This window comes from Parasteatoda tepidariorum, chromosome 11 (genome assembly GCF_982258835.1).
Source record: "Parasteatoda tepidariorum strain Cologne lab strain chromosome 11, Ptep-v5.0, whole genome shotgun sequence".
In the NCBI taxonomy this organism is placed as follows: Eukaryota; Metazoa; Arthropoda; class Arachnida; order Araneae; family Theridiidae; genus Parasteatoda; species Parasteatoda tepidariorum.
Genome location: NC_141765.1, coordinates 11,872,231 through 11,891,336, shown reverse-complemented (window position 1 = coordinate 11,891,336; position 19,106 = coordinate 11,872,231). Strand labels below are relative to the sequence as shown.

Genomic DNA, 19,106 nt, shown 5'->3' with positions numbered 1-19,106 from the left:
GAGTTTTTCGTTAATTTTTGGTGTACTAATTCTTTCAATTATTTTTTTTATGTCTTTTGTTATTTTTTAGTTTATTAGGTTGTTTTAGTTCAGTTGCATTTTTTCAGTTTTAGTTCTTTAATTTTTAGTGTATTACTTATTTTAATTATTTTTTTAACCTCAAGTTAATTTCCAGTTTATTTGGTTATTTTACTTTATTTTGAGTTTCTTCAGTTTACATAGTTATTTTCTCGAAAACTCAGTCTGTTTGTTTGAAGCCTATTTAGAAATTCTATTGAGCTCTACCGGGGTTGATTGAAAACTTCTAATAAAAAAATGCCAGTTCATTCATAATCATCTAATAGATATTGCAATCATACTCGATATCTTTTTATTATTCTGTAATAGGAATTTTGCAATGAATGTTGTTTCGACGTTTATGTTATTTTTCGTATTTTCTACAGGAAGACGTCCCGGAAAAAATAGTTGTTTCCTTTTTAAATAATAAAGGATGTTCTTATCTCTATCATATCTTTTTCATTCTAGTTCATCATACATTCCTTTGCTTATCAGTATTATTATAATAAACATTTATAACTTACAAATGTCAATGGAAATTTCTTAGAACTCAAAATGTATTATGCCTCTTATTATTTCATTTTTCCCTTTATAAAACGAAGATAATTATCAAAATTTTGGTGGTTTTATGGAAATTTTATTTATTAAAGAGTAAAATTTTAACTATTGCACCTCATGATGATCATAACTTTAATTATTTATAATAAAATAAAAATAAAAAAATATTTAAATCCATAAAAATAAGTTCTGCACTTGCCCAAGTTCACATCTTTATATCACATAATATAAATCAGATGAGTTATTTTTGAACTATAAATTCTGTAATTTTAATTATCAAAACGTTTCACAACTATTGTTTCGTATTTAAAAATTATAAAATTAATTTATTTTATGGGTCATTGTTTTGACTTTTGTTTTTTACACTGAGAAAAAAATTATGGCCAAGAATAACGATATGGCAAAATTTACAGTGTTTCTGGCTCTATAGGGAACACCAAAATTTCCGTAATTTTTATCGAAACTCTTTGATAATGATTTTGGTAAAATTTGCGTTTATAATCTGGGAAAAGTTTTTGTAAATCTTGCAAAATTTGGTAATTTTATAATGATACCTTAGGATAGGCCATAAAAACAGTTTATTCGGTTAAATTTACTTTTCAGTTTTGCATTTTTTACTTAATGTGTGGTAATACGAACTATAGTTTTAAAAACCGGAATTTCTGGTAAACCCTTATTATATGAACAGAAAAATGACCAAATAAAATGTCTTATATTTTTGTTTTAATAGCAAAAATGATTTTTTTGTTATTTTTTACACCAGATATGCCATTATCATAAAGTAAGATAATTTCATCAGAATTTTTCTTCTTCGTGTAAATTAAAAAGAAATAGCCATTGAATATGAATAGCCATTGAATATAAATAGCGATTGAAGGAATAGCCAAAAAAAAAATAGAACCTTAATTTCCAAATATTTTAAATAAATGAATATATTTATTTATCCTTCTTTTGCATCGCAAATATTTTAATTTTAAAAACCAGAATTTCTGGTAAACCTTATTATAGGAGCAGAAAAATGACCAAATGTATGATTTAAATACCGTATAATTTTGTTTTAATAACCAAAATGATTTTTTTTGTTATTTTTTTATACCAGAAATCTCAATATTATGAAGTACAGTAATTTTATCAGAATTTTTTTCTTCGTGAAAATTGAAAAGAAATAGTCATTGAATATGAATAGCCATTGAAAAAATTAGCCAAAAAAGAGAGCCTTAATTTCCAAATATTTTAAATAAATAAATATGCTAATTTATCCTTCGTTTGCATCTTAAATATTTTTGCAAGTAGTACTTAATTTTTTTTTTCAACAATTTTTTTTAATCTTTATTGTAAATGTATTAATTTCCATACATTTTCTAGTCATTATTTGATATCTTAAGTTGTCTCGTGTTGATCGTTTTTCCGTATCTATCATTTGTAATGAATGGTCCCTTGAAAATTGATCGATCTAGGTTCTGCGGTATTTGCAAATATGGCGAAGGTTTTGAGTTATCGTAAAAAAAAAATTATGCAATATTTGTTTTACTAATACACTAATTTTATTTTCCTATTTGGTAAGTTCAAACAATAAATTATAAACAAAGCTTGTGAAATCTGAAACGTTTTCTTATAGCTTTAACGATATTTCTATTGATACCATCAGAATAAGAAAGAAGATATCGAGAGCTGATTGCATATATACAGAGTTTTCGTGGCTATGGAAAATGAAAAATAAAAAAGCGGTGACAAAATTGTTTAATTTTCAGCTGATTTTGGAGAAAAATAACACATTCGTGACTACCAAAGACTAAAAATTCAGAAGATATGCATGAGTTTATAAAATCAAAGCTGAAGCTCATTTAAATTCTGCTGCCACTTTTTACACTTTTCCATGACCATGAAAACTCTGTATTAATATAAATATATAATTTACTAGGCTTTTCCTTAACATTGGTTTAAATATTTGATAGTATTATATATATGCATATATATATATAACTATCTAAAATATTTTTTTCTGATTTGCAGAGATCTTTCCACATTTATATCTAAACATTCTATTTATGTGGAAAAAGACCCCATCTGAAATAATATTTCCTATCTATGAATGAAATTCAACATATATTTGGAATATTTTAAGCATTTCTTTGGAAAAATAATATTTTTCCAAGCTATTTCAAAAGAAAATATAAAAAACGGAAGTAGCCTATTACGTTTCAGAATGACATAAAATAGAAATCTTCAACATCTTTCTAAGAAATCGCTTAGAAAATTCACTTTCTTGCGTCATAGATGATGATCTTTACATTAAATTGAAGCACATTTATGAACGTCGTCTTCAGAGATATGAACGGTCTAATACTGCGATCCATCCTCAAAAAAAAAAAAAAAAAAAACAAAAAAAAAAAAAAAAAAAAAAAAAGGAAAAATGTGATCCAGCTCAGTCATTAATGTCAACAGAAAAAGAGGACGGGTCTTAATGTATAGCTCACAGTTTAGACAGAGTAATTAGAGAACTGTGTCCAGCAGATTTAGAGACTTGGTAATATTTTCATCCTAAAAAGATACAAAGTTTTCTTTAAATAATCATGTATTTTAAAACTTTTTGTTTTGTTATTTTCAAACGTTAAGTTTTTATAGACAATATTAAACATATTTAATTTTTTAACCATTCTAAATGGTATCCCAAAATTTAGGCAAAAATTGAATTTTAGGTCAGTTATGCAATAAAATATTGCCATTGAACCGATGAAACAGCGGAATGACTGACTGTTCTACAGTGTCTGAAATTTCTCGGAAAAAGTGGTTAAATAACAATTTATTGAATGGTTATTTTACCATATTTAATCTAAACAGTCAAATAACCATAAATAAAATGGTAATCAAATTGTTAAGTTTGAGAAAAACTGTTTATTAACTGCTTTCACCTAAACAACCGGTAAAACAACCAGAATTTTATCGCACCAACTAGAACCACCTAATGAAGTTACTTAGTTCTTTGCAACAGCGTACAGATCTTAGCTGAGAGGGCTTATCTGTCAATCTCATGACCGGCAGAACTGGAGTTCCAGTCCTAGTGCTGACACCAAAATATTTCCTCCATTCCTTTACAGTGTCCGGCACTCTCTAATGCCCATTGCCTTACGAAAAGCAGAGCTCCTATGTCTATGACTATATATATTGGTTGGATCACCTTGAAACATAATTAAGTACCTGTCTTATTTCCAACTGATTAGTTTGGTTTTATTATTTTTCTCTTTCCATCTTCTTTTCTTCCCCAAACTTTAAATTTTTAACTTTAACGTTAAAACTTTAAGTTCGCAGTTTTGTAGATCTCCATTTTGCATATAAAGCAATCCGATAATACAGATAAATTGGATTATATTTGCTACTACTTTTTCTCAGGGCAATCGGGGTTATTGGTTGTTCGTGGTATTTTGCTCCGATCGCATATATTGTTCTTGCACTGACGGCATGATACTATCCCTCTGAAGACGCTGCCTTGTTGTCAGTGTTTTTCATATATATATATATATATATATATATATATATATATATATATATATATATATATATATATATATATATATATATATATATATATATATATATATATATATATATGTATATACATATATGTATATATATATATATATATATATATATATATGTATATACATATATGTATATATATATATATAAAAGAAAAGATATGAAATCATTAAATTTTGTTGTACTAGTCATCTTCGATTTTTTAAGTCAAGTCCTACGAACATAGATACTTATACATAGGATAAATCTGAGGCAATAGATAGCGGTATTCGGTATTCAGAATATATTAATCTTTAAGCTGATATTGATGAACATTTCATTCAACTCAAAAGTATCTTGGGAGTTAAAGAGTTTGACGACAACTCGCGATGAGTAATTTCGGACCAAGAAATGAAATTTGCATTGTCGATCTCCAAGGTATATAATCTTTAGAAGATTAAATAATAGGGCAGTTTGCAAATGTGTATTTAAATGGTCACACATCTCAAAAAGAAAGTTAAAAGTAAACTTGGAACAATCGGTGTTATTTAATTCGTGAAATATTTTTGTTTTTTTTGATTTATGAGCTAACACTAAGTTGTTAGTTATAAATAGTATACTTACATGTAGACACGTTTCTAGAAATTCGTCGAAAGTGACAATGCCATCTTTATTTAAGTCAAGTCGCTGAAAAAAAATGCCTATTAATGTTAATTTAAAAAACAATACCAAATTTTAAAATAATAATAATATAATAATAATAATAATAACAATAATAATAATAATATAAGAATAATATTATAATTTTCTAATAAGATTTAAAAACGTGAACTACACTGGTTATCATAAATTAAGGAAAATTCACAAAAATCGCGATAACTCAAGAAATTACACATGGAATTTTATGAAACTTACCCACAATATACAACACATAGTAAGGTATTAAACAACATAAAAAGAAATTATCAGACATTAATAGTAGTATAGAAATTAGCACATGTATAAAATAAACAAATTGGAAGTATCGGTTTGCAATAGAAAAAGTACCTTTAATATGGAATATGATTGCCTCTAGAAGCAATACAGCACAAACAGCGATGTGTGATGCTTTCAATTATGCGGTCTATCAGTTCAATAGGAAGTGAGAGCCATTGCTCTTGTAAAGCAGTTGCAAGCGTGGCAAGGGTCTGAGGGGGCGGATTGATGGCAGATACACGCCTCCCTAGAGCATCCCAAACGTGCTCGATAGGATTCAAGTCCGGGGATCGAGCTGGCCACTCCATGCGAGTAATTGTTTCCTGTTGAAGATAATCATCAACAATGCGAGCTCTGTGTGGTCTTGCATTATCGTCCTGTAACAGGAAGCAATCACCAATTGCCCCGGCATATGGGCGCACATAAGCATCAAGGATGTTGTCTCGATAAACCTGAGCATTCACGGTTCCCCTTGGAAAGACATGGAGGTATGTGCGCCCTCCTAAGGATATGCCTCCCCAAACACAGACACTGCCTCTTCCGTATGCATCTCTTTCACGGATGTTTGATGGATGATAACGGGTCCCAGGTTCTCTCCATATCAAATAACGTCTACTGTCACTTTCTAGACTAAACCTGGACTCATCCGTAAAGAGAACAGGCCTCCATTGATCTGACGTCCAGTGGACATGTTGTCGGGCCCACTGCAAACGGTCTCTCCTATGGCGTGATGTGAGCGGCACGCAAATGGCTGGTCGTCTCGCATACAGACCACCTTCGTGGAGCCTTCTGCGCACAGTTGACGTTGACACCAACCTTCCGGTGGCTGCAGCAAGAGAGGATCTAAGATGTGTCGGAGTAGCGGTTCTATTCCTGCGTGCACTTAATGTCAAATATCGGTCATCGGCACTGGTCGTAACAGTTGGCCGTCCTTGACTGAACCTCCTAGATGCCGAATCTGTGGTTTGAAATTGCCTCCAAAGTCTATGAACCACAGATGGACTCACATTTAGCCATCTGGCCACTTCTGATTGACTCTGCCCTGCCTCTAGTCTCCCGATGGCTCTCCATCGTAGTTCTTCAGGCAAATGATGCCTAGAGGTCATTATTACGAATTGGCTATCTCAGATTTTCAATGTCGCAATCACAGTAAAATTTGTGTGCTTTCTCTCAAACTTGGACTTTTATGCTCCAGGCAGATGACGTAAGCCGAGTGCAGCGCCACTAATTTGCATATTGCAATTTTACTCAGCTACTCTTAGTGGACAACATATGCAAATTTTGCACGGTTTGGCTTACTTTTGAAAGAGTTATCGCTATTTTTGTGATTTTTCCTTAATTTATGATAACCAGTGTATTTTTAATTCTCTAACACTCTAAGCGTAAAAGCATGATATATCGATTAGTACAAAATATACTGGCGAAACATTTGAAAATAGTTAAGAACTTTTAAATAATTGTAAAAATTTTAAAGCAATTTAGTTCTAACGAGTAATTTTTATTTTAAGTCCAATCATAATAATAATTTTTAAAAAAAAACGATTTCTAAAAACATATTGTTTCCCCGACAATTGTATAGTTTCTTAAAATCGCTATTTTTTATTTACTTTTATTTTTTATTTTGCAACCTTCGTTGAACAGTAGACCCAATTTTGAGTTTATGACGAACAATCTTCAACTCATAAGCTCTCTATCATAACTCGAGGAAGTCGAAAACTTACTCCACTGCTCTTGAAGCTGAAAACCGAAATTTCATCACATGAAAACCGATTGTATTGCATTAATTAATTCAAACTTTTTTATCCGACATTAATATCAGAAAAAGCATAAATTTAAAAAATTTGATTTTGTTGCACTTGATTTTTTTTAGAAATTACATTTATTACATAAAATTGATTGAATGGTTCAATGGAAATAAAAACAATTTCTCAAAAGCATCTTTTTTAAATTTCGCATTCAAAATTACTTTTTTATTAAAAAAATTCACTTCTGTTACTTTTTTCTTAATTAACGATAGAAATTTTAAAAAATAAAATTTCTTTCTTTCCTTTCGAAACCTTTTTATTTTCATTGATTAATTTAATAAATTTTATGTAATAAACCTAATTCCTAGGAAAATTAAGAAATATAATCGACATTTTAAATCAAAAAAAGTTCTAAGAAATAGAAAAATACAACAGAATCTCCAAAAACTTTTTTTAAAAAAAAAAAAAAAAAAAAAAAATAGACTTTAATGTAGTTTAGTGAAGATAAAGTTTTAACCATAAAACGAGATCAGGAAAATATCCAAAAATTTCTTTTTAAACCTGATTTACTGCAAACTAATACCTGATATATTTATAACCTACTTTGCATTGTACAGTAAAAAGTAAATCGAGATCGAATATTGAAAAGGTTCTAATTCGAAATCCAATGCGATGGCAGTCAAGCATATATTTGAAATTGGAAAAGGCTTTTTATTTTGAATATTCCATTGACATGCTCATTCTCAATGAGCGGATCAATATTCTTTTACAATACGATCTTTTTTAAAAATCTAGTGAGCATTTTTAATGCAAATCGATATAAAGAGTTTTGATGTGCTTATGGTTATAAGCATACTTAGTCAAAATATATTTTGCTCAACAATATGTTAAAGTAGGAAAGAATATTTCAGAAAATATCAATTCTTGTTATATTTTTGAAAAAGTCATTTTTATATTGTATACTTTTCTGTAGTAGCTTATTTTGACCTTGCTTGCGTGGTAAAATTAACTTAAAAATTGAAAAGAGTATAATTAGATGTAATGATCTGTGAAAAATATTTGATTAGTCACGAAAGATTAATTTCGTTAATGCCGATTCTCTATTTTTCATTAATATTTAACATCTTGAAATCATTTTTATTTTTTTTCATTTCATTTAAAAAAAGTATGTTTCGTTACACCTGAAAGCAAAAGGCAAAGCTGAAATTGACTTTTAAAATTCAAAATTCTGCGAGATTTCAAAATATTAATTATTGTTAAAATATTTTCTGAGTTTAAACAAATTGATTAGTAAATAATTAAACAAAGTAACATTCTTTTTTCTTGACTAGGCAAACCTGCAATGAAATTTGCGGGCAACCCTGTATTTTTATGGTCATGATAATTTTAAGGTTAATGATTGGAATACTTTTTGCCAATCACTGAACGTAATGCAGCAGTGACATTTTTTAGAATGTACTTGCTATTATACATAAAACTTTAAAAGAATAATGCTTAAAAATAATTTAACACTTTGGGTTTTACGTTAAGCATTAAGGGATTGAACATCAGTGCACTTAATCTGTAGCCTGTGAAATAACCAGCAAAAATTCATGAACAGAAACTATTTTTTATGTAATTCGGAAACAAAGCTATCCTGATATTATTGTCAGATACAAATCTTTCATCAACAAAGAGACGTTAAACTGATATTTGGGTAACAACGGATGTACTCAAAGACAATAGACTGAAAAATGATTCAGTTAGTTACTTTGTTGTTGTTTCTAATCCTTTACAACATAGCCTCAGCTATATCAAATTCATGAGTCCTAACGCCCTGGCAAAAGTCACACACTAAAATCAAAATCGGTAGCAAGAGAATGCCTTCCAAGGAAAATTCCAGACAACCAAAGGATGTGTTCGGGGGATGCAGGTTTCAATTTGCACTTGCAACACGTTGGGCAGACTTTGCACCCAAATTTCATAGTTAAACTTTTTAGAGGGACACTGATGAATCGTGAAGTTACCGTTTGATCCGATCTGCTTCCTTTGAACTTCTGAGCATCTCCAAACCAATGATGAACAGGAGGGTTAACTCCTGTAACTGCTGTAGTTTTTCGCCAGTAACTTAGTGATTTGGTTATAATGGTTCAGTAATTCAATGATTCAGTTAGTATTTTGGTTTAATTAGCTAGTCAGCCACCTATTTTGTCATTTAGCGACTCCATTGATACTTTAGTACATTTGGTGATTTCGGTTTTCAGTTAGTGATTTATTGATTCATTTAGTATTTCTGATATGATTTATTTAATGAGTTCGGTTAACGACAAATTATAGCTAATTAGCTGTCGTCACTAAATAAATGTTTAAGCTACAATGAGTATTAGACTGTCTTAATTGTTATTGTACTAAAATCTAGGTAAGCCATTTGCCGTATTGATCGGTTTCAAGAAGATAATAGATTACATTGTTTTGAATTTACTGACGTTTGTACAGCTCCAAGCTTGCAAATTAAATGACGATTGTTAAAATTTTAAGTCATTATATCTAAGAAGCTTCTGCTATCTAAACACTTTAAAAATCATAATTATTTAATAATAAAAGGTACCAAAAATGCATAAATCAAAAAATGAGTTTAAGACTGTAATAAGAGTATGTTGTTTTGAATTTACTGATGTTTGTGCGGTTCCATGCAAAATAGAACTTTTGATTTTTAAACACTTTTAATTCTTTCATCTTTTGATCAATTTGTAAATCTTGATCAAAAGACTTAAGCGTTTGAGTCTTTTGATAGGTATGAAAGATAATACAGAATACTATATTTTTAGTCATTTACAACGAAATTCAATTCAAGTACAATTTCCTTAAACTATATGGAGTGGAAGATTGTAAAATGTTTTAAAATTTTTAAATAGTCATCGTAACTTCCATTAAGAACTTAGAGAACAACGTTCAGAGAATTCAATAAAAGTGTCACACCGAGGGGGGGAGAGGAGTAATTTTTTGCGTACGGGGGAAAAGTTTCGTTAATGAAGTACCATTTTTAAAATTAAGATTGTGAAATAATGAATATTATGAAGCTCATTATTATATCTAATGTACGTGTCAAGAGTCTTGGGGTTAGGGATCAGATTTAAATTTAGATTTAGTCAGATTTAGAAACCTCTAAAGTACCGCAGTGTTATCTCAAAAGATAAAAATGTTTACAAATCTACAAAATGTTTCTAATGTGATAGTACCAAATAAATAAATAAATACGCATGCTTTTATTGCTATAATCTTTGATCAAAGTTATTTGTAGACAATCTTATAACAAAAATAACAAAAGAATATATAAAACTTAAAAAAGATCTCCCTTGGACTAAATTTAGTACACTTCAATAACAATCATCAAAGTTCAAAAAAAATTTTTTTCCATGCACGCACCATAGCTTATACATAGCCTTTTTTTTGTCACTGTCATTTTCCCACCACCTTTAATTGTGTTTTTATTTTCTTTGCCATCCTCTGTGGATGGAGTAGAAGTGTCGCATATTCGGGAACTATCGCAAATTAGGCACTTTTCTTCGAATTAAATTAACACGCATTTTGCAGATTTTGGTTCTAACTATATAATTAAAAGGTACTGCTTAACTATATAGACAGGTGCTCCACAATTACCATTTTATTTTAAAACATATGAATAAATAAATCATCCTCATCATTATCATTTGCATGACGGCCTGAGAGGGGACCTGACCTTCTCGAGGTCTCTCTTCCATCCTGACCTGTTCTCAACAACGGTTCTCCAGTGTTCACAGTTCTTATTTACAGAGTCAGACTATCTGAGTATGGGGTTTTCCCTTTGATTGATTCCCAAATGACCTAATCATTAGATGTACATTCATCTGGTGACTGCATTAGATGGTCAACTCATTTCAACCTTGGAATTTTGATAGATTTAGTAAAGTTTTGTTCTTTATAAAGGCGGTAAAGTTGGTAGTAAATGAATAAATGAGTGAACAAATAAATAAATAAATGAATAAACTAAATGAATAAACAAAAACAAAACAAAAAAAAGAAAAAAACTGAATGAATAAAGTCCTGGATAGCCTGGTAGGTAGGGCACTGGGCCAATATCTAAGAGATCGTGGGTTCGATCCCTGCCGGCCGAAAACTCCCCGTGTAGTGAATGGGGACTGATGCACGTTAAATCTGTCGAGTTGCAAAGTCCTCCATGTTCCCATAACAAATCAATACCTCTGGGGGTATTGATCCAGGAGTTTCCTTGTCTTCTGGATTTGGTTCAAAATTACAAGTCTACGGAGTTGAACATTAGTAGTCGTAAACCCAAAAATTGGATCGGCTGTTCAAAGACGGTTATAAAATAAAATAAAATGAATTAACTAAATGAATAAACTAAATTAATAGGCAAACAAATAAATAAATTAATAAACTAACTGAATAAATAAATAAATATTTAAATAAAATGAGCAAAATCTTAATCAATGTATAGTTTTGTCTTTATTTAGTTTTCTTTTATCAAACTATGATTTTTCTTCTATTTAATTGCTCTTAAGACTATCGATGATGTTTGTCGATTCGAGTGAACATTATGAAATCAATAAACTTGTAGATAATGCAGATTTCAAGCAAATATCAGTTATCTACTTTTACTCCCAAAACATCGTAACAATCTAAACCAGATGGAAATACGCATAAGAAAATGATTATTACTGAGACAAATTCTCATAAATATAATATTAATAGACAGAAAAGGGAAGAAAGAGAACTCTGAACCACAGCTTAAAGAATTCTAACTTTAGGAAAATATGAAAACATCAGAAGGGAAGTTTTGGGAAATTTTGGATTTACTTAGCGTTATTAGATTCTATCAGAGCGTTATTAATTAGGTTTGAGAAGCTCGAGCAATTGTTTCGTAGTGACATATTTTAAGCTTTTAAGAGACATCAAGAGACATTTGCCATCATAACAATTGTATTAAAGGAATGCTGTTCTCTGAAGAAAGTTTTGTTTCAACTTAAATCCTTTTGAGGAATAAGTTAAGCGCTAAATGAGAGATCGGATTTATTGAGACTCAGAAAGCTTTTTTATAAGTTTTTATTTCAAATCTATTTGGAGGAAATTTATTAGTTTAGTAATACTTTATTATTAAAGTGATCGGTATGAACTAATGTCGTTTTTTTTACATTAAGTTCAAACATATAAATTTTTATAATGTTTTTAATTTTAATCTCTGATATGATCACCCTCATTATTGAATACCGTTTGCGATCCAGAGTGTAAAATTTCAATGCCGAATCCATAAAAATTCATTTTTTTTGAGCTAAATATATAAAGATAAAATTTTGGACTATCTAAATTTTCAAATTTTTTTCATGTAGTAAATGTTGGAATGATCGGATAAAATGAAATCCGATGGTGGAATATCGGGTAAGTATGGTGAATGAAGCAAGATATCCCACCCTGACTCCTTAATTTTTTTCAGGACTGACCCTATAAATATAGGGGGTAGCATCAATCAGGGAAATATGGTTCCCATAGTTTGATCAGGAGAGAGAGTTAAAATTTGGACCTCTTAATGTTACTTTCACTTTTTGCGTGTTTCGCCATTTCTCGAGAAATTTTGAAGTGAATTGAAATTTTTTTTCACACAATTATAAAATTGGTTAATCCAAAGATAATTCTATACAAAAAATAAATTTTAGTAAATATTTATTATTTTTTATTATTTTATTAAATGATAACCGAAAAAAGTCTGAATTGTTAGGTATACAATTTTCCCCATCATTTTAAAATATGTAATTTTACTTGGCAAAATACAAAATTTGATTGAAATTGGTTGAATAGTTCCTGGGAAATCAAATTTTAAAGAAGTCGTATATTTAAAATTCAATTTCTCAGAAGCTATTCAACCGATTGAGCTCAATTTTTTCGACTATTATTAAATAAAATAGTAAAAAATAGTAAATATTTAGTAAAATTTATTTTTTTGTATGGAATTATTATCTTTGGATAAACGAATTTCATAATTGTGTGCAAAATTTTTTAAATGCACTTCAAAATTTCACAAGTTATGGCGAAATACGCAAAAAGTAAAAATAACATTAAAGGGTCCAAACTTTGGATCGCTCTCCGGATCAAACTATGGGAACATATTTCCAACATTGCTGCTACCTCCTATATTTTGGGGGTCAGAAATTCGAATTCATTGACGCAAAGGTATGTTTATTGAGAGAAAGTAAGACTTTGTATCCGATTTCGTAACTTCAAATATCGTCTACACTTATTAATTAGTATATTTGAGGTCATCCCCTTAAGCCATTAAGATTGAATCCTAGAAGGTGAAAATCCGATCATTAGATCAAAAGTTATTCAGGGTGGTCCGTTAGTTTTGAGCACTGTACACGGATTAATATTATAACTATTACGTTTATACCCTTGTGAAACTCAAAGAGCATACAATGCCGGATGTGTGTCGGATAAAGAAGAGATTTAAAGAAATGAAGAAAAGTTAGGGAGAGAAAAATTTTCAGGAATCTAAATTGCAGCATAAAGAATTCTAACTTTATGAAATTATGAAAACGTCAGAAATGAAGTTTTGAGAAATTTTGGATTTTCCAAGCGTTATTAGATCAGAACGTCATTAATTAAGTTTCAGAAATTCGAACAATTGTTTTGCAGAGACACATTTTGAAAGCTTTTCAGACACGCCAAGAGACATTTGCCATCATAATAATTGTGTTAAATGAACTCTCTTCTATAAACAAAGTTTTGTGTAAACTTAAATCGTATAAGTTGAGCATTAAATGAAAGATTTTCTGAGATTTAATTACGCAAAAATCTTTTCATAACATTTTTTTCCAAATACATTAGGGTGAAATTTATTAGCATAATAAAAGTTTTTTTAAGGTGATCGGTAAAGTAATGTTGTTTATTTACATTAAGTTCAAAAGCATAATTTTTAAAAAGTGCTTAATGTTAATTTTTTACATAATCACCCGCGTTATTGAATACCTTTTTCGATCGAGTGCGCATGTTTTTAATGCCGAATCGAAAAAAAATCAATCAGTTTTTGCGCAAAATACACGGAGATAGCATTTTGAACTTCCTTAATTTTCAATTTTTGCCACGTAATAAATGTTGTAATAATAGGAATAAATGGAAATCCAAAGATGTAATATCGGGTAAGTATTTAACATACTTAAGACATCTCACTTTTAATCTTCCAGGACTTTTGTCTTCTTGATCGATACGAGCCGGAAAAATTATAAGATTTGAATTATGGAAACCACCTTGGCTTTTAGAAACGTCTAATCTGCAGTGCGCAATAAATTTAAAAAAAAAATGGACCACTCTGAATAACTTTTGATCTAAAGATCAGTACTTCACGATCTAGGACTCAATCTTAATTGTCTGAGGGAGTGCATATGTAAATTAATTAATGCAGATGACATTTTAATTCGCAAAATCAGACACACAAGCGTACTTTCTTTGAATAAATAAATCTTTATTTCGACGGATTCGGATTTATGGCTCCCAAGGTATTGGGAGTAGCAGCAAGCTTTGAAATATGGCCCCTATAGGTTGGTTGAGAGAGCGATCCAAAATTTGGACCCCTTACTGTTAATTTTACTTTTGTGTATTTTGCCATATCTCGAGAAATTTTGAAGGGATTTTAAATTTTTTTACACACAATTAGAAAATTTGTTTATACAAAAATAATTCCAAGCAAAAATATTATTTAGTAAATATTTATTATTTTTTATTTATCCAATCTATATATTCTCTTATCTTTAATCTTTTATTCTTAGTCTCCTATTTCCCTCTCTTTTTTAAATATTCCTCATATATATTCAAAATATAAAAATACGTTCTATCTGAAAGAATTCAATTTTTTTCGACTCCAACTTTGTCTCAAACTCCAACAAAATTTTATTGAATGAGAAATGACATTACCTTCCGTTCCCTCTTACATATTCCAAGCACAAGAATGCGTTATATCAGGAGGAATTAAATTTTTTTTCGACTCCGACTATGACTCCAATCCCTACAAAATTTTCTTGAATGAGAAACGACATTACCTTCCGTTCCCTCTTACATATTCTAAATAGAAAAATGCATTCCATCTGGATGAATTCAATTTTTTTCGACTCCAACTTTGTCTCAAACTCCAACAAAATTTTATTGAATGAGAAATGACATTACCTTCCGTTCCCTCTTACATATTCCAAACACAAGAATGCGTTATATCAGGAAGAATTAAATTTTTTTCGACTCCGACTATGACTCTAATCCCTACAAAATTTTCTTGAATGAGAAACGACATTACCTTCCGTTCCCTCTTACATATTCTAAATAGAAAAATGCATTCCATCTGGATGAATTCAATTTTTTTCGACTCCAACTTTGTCTCAAACTCCAACAAAATTTTATTGAATGAGAAATGACATTACCTTCCGTTCCCTCTTACATATTCCAAACACAAGAATGCGTTATATCAGGAAGAATTAAATTTTTTTCGACTCCGACTATGACTCCAATCCCTACAAAATTTTCTTGAATGAGAAACGACATTACCTTCCGTTCCCTCTTACATATTCTAAATAGAAAAATGCATTCCATCTGGATGAATTCAAATTTTTTTTACTCCAACTTTGTCTCAAACTCCAACAAAATTTTCTTGAATGAGAAACGACATTACCTTCCGTTCCCTCTTATATATTCTAAATGAAAAAATACATTCCATCTGGATAAATTCAGTTTTGTTTGACTCCTGCAAAATTTTCCTGACTGAGGAATGACATTACTTTCCATTCCCTCTTGTATATTCTGAACATATTCCATCTAAATGATAAAAAATGTCCAATATACTTTTTTTCCTCATCATATCTGACCTATGTTAATAACTAGACAGGAATAGAGATGAGGGAAAAATAATCATAGATCAATGAAATATATATAGATTTACACGCAGGGTGCCAGTTCAATAATAACCGCAAAAATTTAACATAAAAACTAAAAAAAATTAAAAATAAAAGAAGTCTGAATATAGTACCACGTTGTCATCGCCTGGATTTGAACTTGGGGAACCTGTTTAACAAGCCAGAACCTCTGTTTCATTCCACTAATTATCATGGACAGTTTTAACATCAGTAAAATATGCTAGAAAACCGCACTGAGAAAAAAAGAATATAGTAAACTATAACGTGTTTCCGGCTATATGAGAACATGAAAAAGGTCGATAATTTTTACCAAAGCGCTTTGGTAATGATTTTGGTAAAATTAACAATTAAATATGGTTTTATAATATGTTGTAAAGTTTTGTAAATATGGTAACATTTGGTAATTTTATTGTTATATTTTTAAACAAGGAGTAAAAACTAATGATTGGGTTAAATTTGCTTTTCCGTGATATATATTTACTAAATAAGCGAGGTAATAAGAACTATAATTTTGAAAACTAGAATTTCCAATAACCCGTTACCATATGAAAGGAAAAGTTACCAAGTACCGTAAATGCCGTGTATTGTGGTTTTTATTATAAAAATTATATATTTTTTTAACCGGAAATGCTATTACCGTAGAGTATGGTAATTTTACCCGAATTCTGTGATGCGTGAGTGAATAAGCGCAAAACTATCATTACCCCCTATTAACACAAATCTAGTTTGCTGTAAAATTTATTTAGTACAGTATTTTATTTATTTAGTACAGTATTATAGTTATTTACTTAGTTTTATTAGACTACATTTTACAGTAGTACATACCAAAAAACATTTTTAAAAATTATTTAAGAGTTAGTTAGTAGTAGTTAACTAATTACGTTCACAACAAAAAATTCCTTTCCACAGAAATCGAAGATTTTCAAAAAATAATTCGAATTCGACCCAATTATGGGTGTATCTTATAGAATTAGCCATATAGAATAATGGAATATAATGTGGATCAATTAATGGTAGGTGAGACGATAATATACTCACATCAAATACTCTATCAGCGTGGTCCCTTGTCGCTTCCGCTGAGACCATTGGCTCTGTGAATTTACCAAGTAAGTTGTATATGGAATTAATAATCTCTCGCATTTCCTCTCTTGTGATGCAACCATCTCCATTAATGTCATACAGGTTGAAAGTCCATTGGAGCTTTTCAGTTGGAGATCCCCGTGAAATAGTCGAAAGACCGAGGACAAATTCCTGAAAGATTAATTCCTTCTCACACACACATGCATATAAGTATACATATAATTTATTTTTTCTCTAAATCACTTAAGTTAGAAATCAGTTATGAAATTTTTTTTAAAACTACTTCCTACCGTACAACAGCTCATTAATCAAGTAAAGTATAATTTCGAAGGGGGTTTTGTTCTCCAAAACTACGCCACTAGTTAACTAGTTTCAGGCAGTGCTTCAGTAAAAATAATTAATAGATATAAATAATTAGATATAATTAATTGTTATAAATTCATCAAATGATAGTTCATATTGCTTGCTGAAATAAATATTTTTGAAATATTCTTCTGAAGCTTATGAATTCTTAAGACTAGCAGTTCAGCTTACTTTAATTAAAATGAATCAATAATTGTCTTAAATTAAATGATTTCAAGCAGGGTATTTACATCACTATATATATATATATATATATATATATATATATATATATATATATATATATATATATATATATATATATATATATATATATATATATATATATATATATATATATATATATATATATATATATATATATATATATATATATATATATATATATATATATATATATATATATATATATATATATATATATATATATATATATATATATATATATATATATATATATATATATATATATATATATTTCATAATGACATAGAAAAAAAAACTTTATATTTTAAAAACTATTTTGAAGATGGATAATTGAGTTTGAAATACTTATCTTTGTTTCTATTTTTTGTTAAAATAATTGCGTGGTTTCTGACATAACTTTGTTTTCTTGAATTGCATCAAAACACCAACTTGTTTTTTCTAAAAGCTTTCACACAGTAATATAACTATCTGTACTATGCTATACTATTACCACAATAATACAACAAATAACCATGGTATTTAAATTTTATACTTTTATTTTTTGTTGTAAATAACTAGATATTATTTGAAAATTGTTTTTGGTATTACATTGGCATCATATTACTTCTAGAGAAGTTTGGGCGCATCATCAGGATTAAAATTGCCTAGGAACCGATGCCCAAAAATGTGGTCGTATGTGTTAAGGGCGCCTCCCTTACATAACCTGTACAGAAACACACGAAGAAATAGTTCATAATAGGGAAGCACCCTAGCTGTGTATTCTGACAGCTCCAGGCACGAGTCCCAATGCAATTTTAATCCTGATGATGTGCCTTAAATTACCCCTAGAAGTTTGTCGTCGAACTTATGCTAACAACTGCTGTATTTAACGCTTTTAAACTTGTACATTTCGACAAAAAATGGACTGAAAATGTCTGTTTTTTTAAATAAAAAAAACTTTAGCTTGAAGAATAGCAGATTTGAAATTAGCGATACAAAAGTATCAATAATCTGTTAAAAAATCTCACGCATCAGGAAAAAAATTGTTCCCCAGTGATATCAATAGTTAAATGTATAGAAATGAGTAGTTTGTCAATTGGAAATAAAAGTGAAAACAAATACCTGGAAGTTAATTGTCCCGCTTCCATCATTGTCAAATGCTTTAAATACATAATGAGCATACTGACTAGCATCTAGAAAAAAGCAATTAAATTATAGCATAAATATAAAAATAAAAGACCAGTCACAGAGGAAAAGATTTAAATAATTAAGTTAATAATGAATAAATGTCAATAGCAGAAAAATAGTCTAAACAAAGTTAAAAGCATTTCTACGAGGTGGTCGATTTTGGTCTTTACGATTAATGAGTCCAGTGAAAAAATCAGGCAAATCCAATATTTTTTAAATTTTTTATTTTAATTTATTTTTGTTAGTAAACAACATACTCATACTGCTTTGATTATTGAAAGTATCGGGCACAAATGCAAAATCAGTCCTCTTCTACGTGTTGTGTGAGTGGAAATTATATAAATTTATTATTTTTAATTTTAAATTTTATTTTCCTTTCATAAACATTACTGGGATTTGGACTTACATTGTTCCAACGCAAATACCCTGAACTATTGAATTCAGGTAAAATTGTTACTTTTTAATAATTAATGACAATTTGGACGAAACTCAAAATGCGTATATCGAAAAAGTA

The 19,106-nt window shown here is 29.4% G+C and overlaps 1 protein-coding gene across 1 annotated transcript in view; it reads right to left on the bottom strand.

Annotated features, from left to right (window-relative positions):
• Positions 1-1,688: 1,688 nt before the first annotated feature.
• The window catches only part of LOC122269444 (A-type potassium channel modulatory protein KCNIP1-like), a 365,764-nt gene continuing 348,346 nt past the window's right edge, over positions 1,689-19,106 (bottom strand). Inside the window, exons 5-8 of the mRNA XM_071187748.2 lie at positions 18,527-18,597; positions 16,814-17,026; positions 4,756-4,818; positions 1,689-3,156 (exon numbers count right to left, since the gene is read on the bottom strand). Of these exons, the coding sequence (XP_071043849.1) occupies positions 3,109-3,156; positions 4,756-4,818; positions 16,814-17,026; positions 18,527-18,597 (395 nt within the window). The 3' untranslated portion in view covers positions 1,689-3,108. The remainder of the gene's footprint in view (positions 3,157-4,755; positions 4,819-16,813; positions 17,027-18,526; positions 18,598-19,106) is intronic.